General features: G+C 55.0%; 1 protein-coding gene across 1 annotated transcript; it reads left to right on the top strand.

Annotated features, from left to right (window-relative positions):
* Nucleotides 1–215: 215 nt before the first annotated feature.
* Nucleotides 216–4,342, top strand: LOC140251123 (PHD finger protein 7-like). The gene is given in 12 exon segments (XM_072334484.1): nucleotides 216–421; nucleotides 1,603–1,721; nucleotides 2,043–2,134; nucleotides 2,226–2,327; nucleotides 2,584–2,708; nucleotides 2,899–3,072; nucleotides 3,074–3,131; nucleotides 3,133–3,260; nucleotides 3,421–3,534; nucleotides 3,688–3,806; nucleotides 3,948–4,090; nucleotides 4,145–4,342. Coding segments are annotated over 12 exon segments (1,578 nt in total).
* Nucleotides 4,343–9,323: the final 4,981 nt, after the last annotated feature.

Below are 9,323 nucleotides of genomic sequence, written 5' to 3'. Positions count from 1 at the left end.
TAGAACTGGGTATCTGGACTCTCCACCTCAGGGGCTGGATCCCCCAAATGATGCTTCGATCCCACAAAATGAGTGTTTGGTCCCTGAAAGGAGGCTTTGGGTCCTAAACTTCAGGCCTTAGCTCCTAGGACAAGGATTTGGGAGCTCCATAAATGGGGCTTTCCTCTTGAGGAAAGCACTGGGAGCCTCAGAAGGTGATTTTGCATCCTAATGAAATGGTGGGCTCTGAAACTGAGAGACCACACCCCAAAGGTGACAGTCTGGGACGTCCAAATGAGCATGTAAGCAATGCCTTTGGATCCAAACCAGAGGCTCAGGGCCCTGACAACAAGGATTTGGTCATGAAAAAGGAGACCCTGAGCCCCAAACCTGAAGGTTTAGGTGACCTGAGCGTATTTGGGCACACCTCTGCTCCCGGGAGGTCACGGCTCAGCCCTGCACATCTCTGCCTCAGCCTCACTATTGTGGTGGGCAGCCACAGTGTTTTTGCCGATGGAAGGCTGCTCCCTGCTGCACTCCGAGAAGAAACCTCACAGGAACAGCACTTGTTTGTGTTACAGCACACACGCACCCCACCACTGTTGCTCCTGCCTTGTAACAACCCGATGCTTAACCAACAGGTTCGCTTTTTCCCTTGCCAGAGAAATACGGGCTACAGATTAGGGACACTCATACACAAATAACACCCTTGTGCTGATTTACTGGCACTCCTAACATCTTTAATGAGAATGCCTGGGTACCAATGGGTGCAAGCAATTGTTTGCATTGCAGTACTAACACCACTGAGGAAATCAGGCTCAGGGGAGGCCTCATTTCATGGAACTCCCTGAAAGGAGGCTGTAGCCAGGTGGGGGTCGGCCTCTTCTCCCAGCTAACAGTGATGGGACCAGAGGGAACGGCCTCAAGTTGCGACAGTGGAGGTCCCTGTTGGATATTAGGAAGAACGTCTGGGCTGAAAGAGCAGTCAGGCACTGGCACAGCTGCCCGGGGAGCTGGGGGAGTCAGCGTCCATGGAGGTGCTCCAGAAGCGTGGGGATGTGGCCCTGAGGGACGTGGGCAGTGGGCAGCTGGGGGGTGGTCGGTGGGACTTGGTGATCTTAGAGGTCTTTGCCAACCATAGAGATTCTGTGATTCTGTGAGTCATTGATTGGAACGAGAGGTAATCAGCGGCCAACAGCCCACAAGTAAAGCCTGGAGAACATCATGGCAACACGTAAACACTCTATTGGATACTGATGGAGCCACAGGCCCCGTAGCATTCAGGTGGGGCCAGGAGGGTGGATGTGCCGCCCAGTGCCTTCATCAGCACCAACACGCCGGGTTCTAGAAGGGCTGCGTCCGGCAAGAGCCGCCGCCCTCCTGCTTGGGTGCCCTCAGCCCTGTGAGGTGTGATGACAACACGGAGGGTGAGACGGAACGGCCATTGTGACTTGCGGGCTGTGGAACAGAGCTGAGACTGCGGGGCTCAGGCCCAGCTCAGTGCGACTTGGTGAGGTGAGCAGGGAGGAAGGGGCTGCCTGAGGCTGCCAAGGGAGGGAGGAGGGCTCCCCAGCGCTCGGAGGCCTGAGCTGCCAACTCAGCCTTGTCCCGTTTCTCCCATAGGTTGGCACGCAGAGGACAAAGCCTGGTGTTGCTGGGACAGACACTCTGCGAGTGCTCGCCGTTAATGCACATGATGTCCGAGGGGACACCCGAGGAGGCCGCCGGCTCGACTGAGCTAGGTGAGAGCAAAGTATCCCTGCACGCAGCTCCCCGCTGCCGGGCAGAGGGGTGCTGGGGGTCTGCCTGCAGCGGAGAGAGGAGGTGGGAGCACGCAGGGGCTCCCATCTGCCGCAGGCAGGGCCCCTCTGCTCCTTGGCCAGGGGGGCTGCGGTTGGGCTGTGGCTGCCCACTGTCACTGCTAGGCCTACAGTGCCCCTTCCCCTCCACGGCCTCCAGCCCTGCCCCTCAGCTGGCACAGCTGGCACAGAGCAGCCCCTGGGACAGCCCAGGGGGCACCTGGCCCCACAAGGCACTCACGACTGTTACTCTTTCCTCTCCAGCATGCGTGCTCTGTGGCCGAGTGGATGACAACCCATCCATCTTCGGCGAGAGACACGAGATGTATGGGATCTGTTTCCATGCATTTTGTGTGGTGAGTTCCCTCGTGGCTTCTGCCACCTTCCTCCAACCAGTGGTTCCCTCCTTTCTGCATTAACAAAATCACGCTCTTTCCTCCTGTACAGGGATTTGCCAACGGTCTCTGTCAACATGGATTTAACAATAAAGAAGAGGGCCTTTTCTACATTGAACACCTCATTGTCTTGATGAGGCAGGCAGCGCAGACGGTGAGCACCGGACTGGAACTGGGAGCTTGGTGCCAGGAGAGGCACGGCGAGCTTAGCCTGGTCCCAAGAAAGCAATCCCAGCCCCTCCTCCCAGCTCCAGGAGAAACTCCTGCACTTGCAGACCAGCCCTGTTCACCAGGCAGCTCTGCAGAGTGCCACCCAGCCCTGCCCGCATCCTGCGCCCTGTCCAGAGGTGCGGGGCCCGCTGCGTAGGCCCTGAGCCTGCAGCTGATGGGGGCTGCTCTGCTCTTTCCAGCTTTGCTTCGTCTGTGGCAATCGGGGGGCCAGCGTCACCTGCGCAGCGCCAGGCTGCCAGAGGAGCTACCATTTCCCCTGCGCCCCAGAGGGTCAATGTGTCACCCAACACTTTGGCCACTACAGGTAAGGGCTCCCAGGTGTCGCCTGTGGGCCTCCAACCCCTGCTGTCAGCACCAGCCAAAGCAGCGAGGAACACGCTGTGATGCCTCCCAGCAGCCTGACAGAGCCAGAGACAAGGCCTGGGGCTCCTTCCCGTTCCTCTGCCCTCCTCGCAGCCCTTCTCACCTCGCCCATCCCTTCCATCTTCCCCCAGGTCCTTCTGCTGGGAGCACCTCCCGCACCAGCCAGTGGAGACAGCACCGATGCAGGACACCACCTGCATCATATGCATGGATCCCGTGGGTGACAGCAGGTCATACGTCACCATGGTGTGCCCGGCCTGCCAACACGCCTGGTTTCACCGGGACTGTATCCAGGTAGGAGCCCTCCCCTCGCCCCGCGGGCACCGCAGGCGCTCAGCAGCACCAGGCCTGGCTCACTCTCACCGCTGCTCGTGTTTCCGCTGCAGGGAATGGCCAAGAGTGCTGGGATGCGCTGCTTCCAGTGCCCTCTCTGCCGAGACCGAGAGAGGTTCATACCGGAGATGATCAACCTGGGGATCTACATCCCACGCAGGTTGGTGTCTTTCAGCCAGCTCTCGAGACGGGAGGGCACAAGAGCTGTGCCCGCACAAAGACTGCCCCAGCAGGCCTGGCCCTTTGCTGCAGGGGTGGCTTTGCTCAGTCTCAGTCTAGAGGCACTCAGAGCTCATCACATTCCCACTATTCTCTGGCAGGAGACCAAAGTGGGAGCGCAACCGTGCCTACGCAGAGCTGGGAGTTCGGCACGGACGCTGCGACGCCAGCGACTGCCGTCACCCCCATGGCAGGGAGCAGAGAGAGGGAGAGGGGTGAGTGAGCTCAGCTGCCCTCTGGGGCTCTGTGTGGCATCGCAGCCTCACCACAGGCTGGGGGAGCACAGACCGAGCACCAGAGCTGCCCTCTGGGCACTCCCTGGCTCGGGGCACTTTGTCCTCACGGCCACAACCCGTTGCTTTCCACAGGCTCTGGGAGCTGCTCCTCTGCAGCTCCTGCGCTGCACAAGGCACGCACCGACTCTGCTCCAACTTGAGTCACAGCACCACCAGCTGGGAGTGCGCCAGCTGTGCTGGAGAGGGCACCGGTAAGAGGCGAACAGCCGCGTGCTGCCGGGCTGGGGCCAGGCGAGGCCTCGCTCAAGTCCCTTGGGCCCAGGACGGATGGGAGCCCGTCCCACCCCGGGGCTGCAGATCTGTCCCGCTCACCTTCCTGCCTTTCCTTACAGCCTCCAGCACCAACTCGGACAGCGCTGGCCCCAACACCGCCAGCCAGCAGGAACTGGGGCCATCCCAAAGCCCTGCAGGACAGCAGAGCAGCAGCTCCGACACCACCAGCCAGGCACCGTCGGAGCAGGATTCCAGTTCCCAGGTGCCGGAGCCGGATTCCAGTTCCCAGGCGCCGGAGCCGGATCCCAGCTCCCAGGTGCCTGAGCTGCTCTCCGGGCAGCCGGGGAGGGCGCGGACTCGAAGCCGCTCGCCTCTCGATCGTCGGGCTGCAGAGACCGACAGCCAGCCCCAGAGACGCCGTAGGAGCCGGTCCAGGCGGCGAGGGCCAGCCCAGGGCCGGAGCCGCACCCGAGTACCACGTCGGGCCCAGCGCGTCACCAGCCGGCCCCACTGACGCCGTCGGAGCAGCCGCGTACAAGCTCCATTTCCTATCCAAAGTCATCAAGTCATCTGAATCCATCACAATAAAACTTAATTCCATCATGCCACTGTCAGTTTTGTTCTGCTCTGCCTGTCCCGTGCTGGGCAGCTTTAGGGGAGTCAGCGTCCACGCTGGACACTGAGGTGCTCCAGAACCGTGGGGATGTGGCACTGAGGGACGCGGGCAGTGGGCTGGTGGGGGGGAGAGTGGGAGATGGACTTGATGACCTTGGAGGTCTTCGTCAGTCTTAATTCCATGACTCAAGTATCCGACGGGTTTTGGGTACTCACCTACCTTCACTACTACTCACATGGAAGCCAATGCAAAGTCAGCCTTAGTTTAGGTGATGCTCCCGCCAAGAACACGTCCAGCCAGAGCAGCGTTGTGGGAACAAAACGCCCAGCTGAACCCCGTGGTTTGGTGGTACAAATCCAAGCTAAGGGCTTCGAGCTGCTGTCAGCCCACGCTTTTGCAAAAGTGCAGTGCAGGCTTTGGAGCAAGCGTCCTTTTGCTCGTTCCTACACAGTCTGATGCTTTCTGGTCAGTTCTGCACACTGCAACATGCAGCCTGTTAAAGCATGATAAATGTCAGGTCAAGCCTTCCCTCGAGAAGGCTTCCCTCTGCAGAGAAGGACCTGGGGGTCCTGGTGGATGAGAAACTTAACATGAGCCAGCAGTGCGCTCTTGCAGCTCGGAAAGCAAATGGTACCCTGGGCTCCATCAGGAGAGGGGTGGCCAGCAGGGACAGGGAGGTGATTGCCCCTCTCTACTCTGCTCTTGTGAGGCCCCATCTGGAGTACTGTGTCCAGGTGTGGAGCCCTCAGTACAAGAAAGACAGAGAGCTGTTGGAAAGGGTCCAGAGGAGGGCCACGAAGATGACTGGGGGGCTGGAGCTCCTCCCCTGTGATGACGGGCTGAGGGAGCTGGGCTTGTCCAGCCTGGAGAAAAGAAGGCTGCGGGGTGACCTCATTGCAGCCTTTCAGTACCTGAAGGGAACCTATAATCAGAAGGGGAGTAAACTCTTTGAAAGGGCCAATAATAGTAGGACAAGGGGAAATGGTTTTAAGTTGAAAGAGGGAAGATTTAGGCTGGATGTTACGGGGAAGTTCTTTACTAGGAGAGTGATGAGGTCCTGGAACAGGCTGCCCAGGGAGGTGGTGGATGTCCCAGCCTTGGAGGAGTTCAAGGCCAGGTTGGATGGGGCCGTGGGCAACCTGATCTAGTAAACGTGGAAGACTGGTGGCCCTGCCAGGCAGGGGGGTTGGAGCTTCATGATCCTTGAGGTCCCTCCCAGTCCCAGTCATTCTGTGATTCTGTGTTCCCAAGCTCTTTCTGTGCCCACAGAGCCAAGAGATTGGCCTTCTGTGCACAAGGTGGGGGGGGGGTGGGCTGGTGGCAGGATGCCACACACTTGACCTCCCCCCATTAGGGGCTGGGATATGATTTACAGAATCTTCTTGGAGCCCAGGATACCATTTGCTTTTTGAGGTGCAAGAGCACACTGCTGGCTCATGTTCAGTTTCTCATCCACCAGGACCCCCAGGTCCTTCTCTGCTGAGCTGCTCTCAAGGATCACTCCTTCCAGTCTGGACTGGTGCCTGGGGTTCTTCCGGCCCAAGTGCATAACCTTGCACTTTGCCCTCTTGAACCTCATTAGGTTCACCCGGGCCCACCTTTCAAGTCTGTCGAGGTCCCTCTGAATGGCACCTCTTCCTTTCTCCATGTCAACCGCACCACTCAGCTTGGTGTCGTCAGCAAACTTGCTGAGGGTGCACTCGATTCCATCATCCATGTCATTGTTAAAGATGTTAAAGAGCACCGGTCCCAAGACAGACCCCTGGGGGACACCGCTCGTTACCGGCCTCCACCTGGACATAGAGCCATTGATCACCACCCTCTGTCTGCGGCCTTTCAATCAATTTCTTATCCATCGATAAGAAATGTACTTATTCAGTCTCAAGGCACTCTTGGACTTGCTCAGCCCTTACAGTGGGGAGGGATTTACCTCCCTAGTCCCTACATAGAGGGTTGGGGATGCAGGGCTCAGGAATGTGAGAAAGTCTAGAATCCTGTCTGCCAGTGAAGACTGAGGCAATGAACTTTTTCAGTACCTCAGCTTTCTCTTCATCCGTTGAAGCCAGTCCTCCTTTTAAATTTACCAAAGAGGGTACACCCGTTTTGACCTGTCTCTTCTGGCCAAGTTTTGCTTCTGTTTTTCATAGAAACTTGCTGTATGATGGCCTAGACACTGGCACAACCTCTGGAAGCTGTGTTTATTCCCAAACCTTTCTGGCTAGCTATCTCAGAACCCCAGCAACAGCCTGTCTTATTTATATGAGAAACTCGTCTGATTTTTCTTATCTTGAGGTTTGATTTACAGCCTAGAATCACATCCAGGTGTGGCCCCACCAGAGCTGAGTACAAAGGGAAAATCACCTCCCTGCTCCTGCTGACAACACCATTTCTTATACAGTCAGGATGCCATCGGCCTTCTTGGCTACCTGGGCACACTGTTGGTTCAAGTTTAGCCAAGCACTGACCAGCACCCCCAGGTCCATTTCTTTTGCACAACCTTCCAGCCACTCTGCCTCAAGCCACTAGTGTTGCTTGGGGTTGTGGTGGCCAAAGTGCAGGAACTGGCACTTGGTCTTGTTGAATTTCATCCCACTGGCTTCAGCCCAGTGATTGAGATTGTCCAGATCCCTCTGTAGGACCTTCCTACCCCCAGGCAGATCGACACTTCCTAGCAGCTTGGTGTTGTCTGCAAACTTACTGAGGGTACACTAAATCTCCTTGTCCAGATCATCAATAAAGATATAAACCAGAACACGCCCTAAGTCATGAGTGAACGACTGTGTGGTGGTGAGCCACCTGCTGGGTTAAACCACAGCAACTCCTTTGAAAATGGTGTGTGCTATGGGACCAGGAATACTCATCTGACAGGGCTTCTTTGCTTAATATGACAGGTTGTTGGTAAAAGTCTTAGAAATATCGGTATCACTTTCAAGTGTTTCCTCCCACCATTTCCCAAGGTGACAGCAGTTACTTTGATGGCTCACTAAGTGTCAGGAGGACTCAGATAGAGCTGGCCCTTTGGCTCCAAGGATTTGTTCAGTTTTCTATAACCACACAGCAAAACAACATGTGTTGTGTGTTACTGCAATACATTACCTGTGCTTGATTGAGCTGGCTTAATCTACCACCAAGGTTATTCTCTATTATTCTCCTGCAAATCCTATGCATGTTGTAAAAGGGTACTGCACATGTTGCCTTGAGAGGTTTGGCAAATTTACTTGCTGCATCTGAATGGCCTGTACTCACAGCAGCTGAAGCAGTTTAATTGCTTGATTAGAGCAGTGCGAAGGGATCTGTGACACTGCTGAGGTGATGCAAAAGAGAGATGAGTGACAGAAAAAGCAAAAAGTTCATACAATTTACATCCCATTGCCTCCACCTTTAGTCAAGGGAAAAGCCCGAACAGGCCGGCAGGTGGGCGATCGCAGCCTCCGTTTCCCGGACACCCGGGGCACCAGGTGGCGCTATGGCGGCGTGGCGCGGAGGAGCCTAGGAGGCCGGGAGTGGTGCTAAAAAGGCTAGTTGGGCTCCGAAGGTGCTCGTGCAGGAGCCGGGGCAGGAGGAGCGGCTGTGTGGGCACTGCCCCAGCAGTGAGCGGCTTCTCTGCCTTCCTGACCTCCCTATGTACAGCGGGGTGGCAAACTGTGGTCGTTTATAAACTGGGGTGTCCATGTGTGTAGTAGCAGCAGGGTGTTGTGTTGTGAGTGGCATCACCAGGGCCGCTATCCCACCTAAACACTGCGTGATAAGACGTTTCTCTCTCAAACTAGAACTGTGCTGGTTAAGAACTGATGGAGAAAGAGAAAAAGCTGTATAGTGCTTCTGTTTTCAGAAGAGAGACTTTACATTTGATATTGTTTCCCTTAGGGAAGGAGAATGCGGGCAATTTTATTCTTTTGCTTTCAATGGAAAGAAAATCTCAGCTTGTTTTCTGTGTGTGTTTAATCACAGCCCATTTTTCCAGCTCTCTGCTCCTGCTCTCGTGTGCTGTGGTTGCAGTTGTCAGTACTTACGTTCTGTGTAGGCCTTTTGCTTTGCTGTTTTCTACGCTGATTTTAGTTATAAAACTCACACTAGTAGGTAGACCCTAGGAAGACCCTAATCTTAGGATTAAATGCCACCTTGGGTGTATACATGCTGTTTCAAAAACCTACAGAGCTGATTAAACCAATCTGGAAGGCTTGTTCAGTTTCTGAAACATAAAGCATCTTAGTTTTGATGGCAGTTCCCTCTCAGCCCAGCACCATGCACGGTGTTCTCTCACTTTGGTCAGATGTTTGTGGAATGCCGTCTTGAAAAAGTGAAGCATCCTATGTTAGCTCATTTTGAAACATTTTGATCTTGCTCTGGAGTATTTAAGTGATGCAGTTCCTCTACTGTACAGAATATGACTAGTGTTTGCCTGAAGGGGAATGTCCAGCAGCTTGAGTGATAAATGTAGCTTCTTTCCATGTCTGCCTTTGCTCTAACAGTCCAACAGCGACACAGCCATCAAGAGGAGCAGCCCACTCCTCACCTCCCACTCCGTACTTGCTGTTAGAACAGTTTGTGTGACTGTACAGTGAGCAGATCAGTGAGCAAACCCAGCCAAAAGCCAGAAAAATAAAATTGTTTTCAGTGGGATCAATTATCTGCCCCAAACACTTGAATTGGCACAACATAAGTCTTGACCTGAGCACAGGGAGAAACAGCCTGGGTGAGGAGGGAACACGGAGTTTACACCTGCTAAAACTGCTACTAAAAAGTTGTGTGTGAAAAGATATCACTAAGACTCTTAGCATTAAAGTTGTCAGGACGTAATCTACCACACCTGGGTATTGCTGGGCTTTTCCTCTCAGTTAGAAGCAGAGGAACTGGTAGTGGTGATAGCAAGAAACCT

Source organism: Excalfactoria chinensis, chromosome 1 (assembly GCF_039878825.1).
Source record: "Excalfactoria chinensis isolate bCotChi1 chromosome 1, bCotChi1.hap2, whole genome shotgun sequence".
Taxonomy (NCBI): Eukaryota; Metazoa; Chordata; class Aves; order Galliformes; family Phasianidae; genus Excalfactoria; species Excalfactoria chinensis.
The sequence above is the reverse complement of the archived record's forward strand: the minus strand, read 5'-3'. Positions and strand labels throughout refer to the sequence as shown.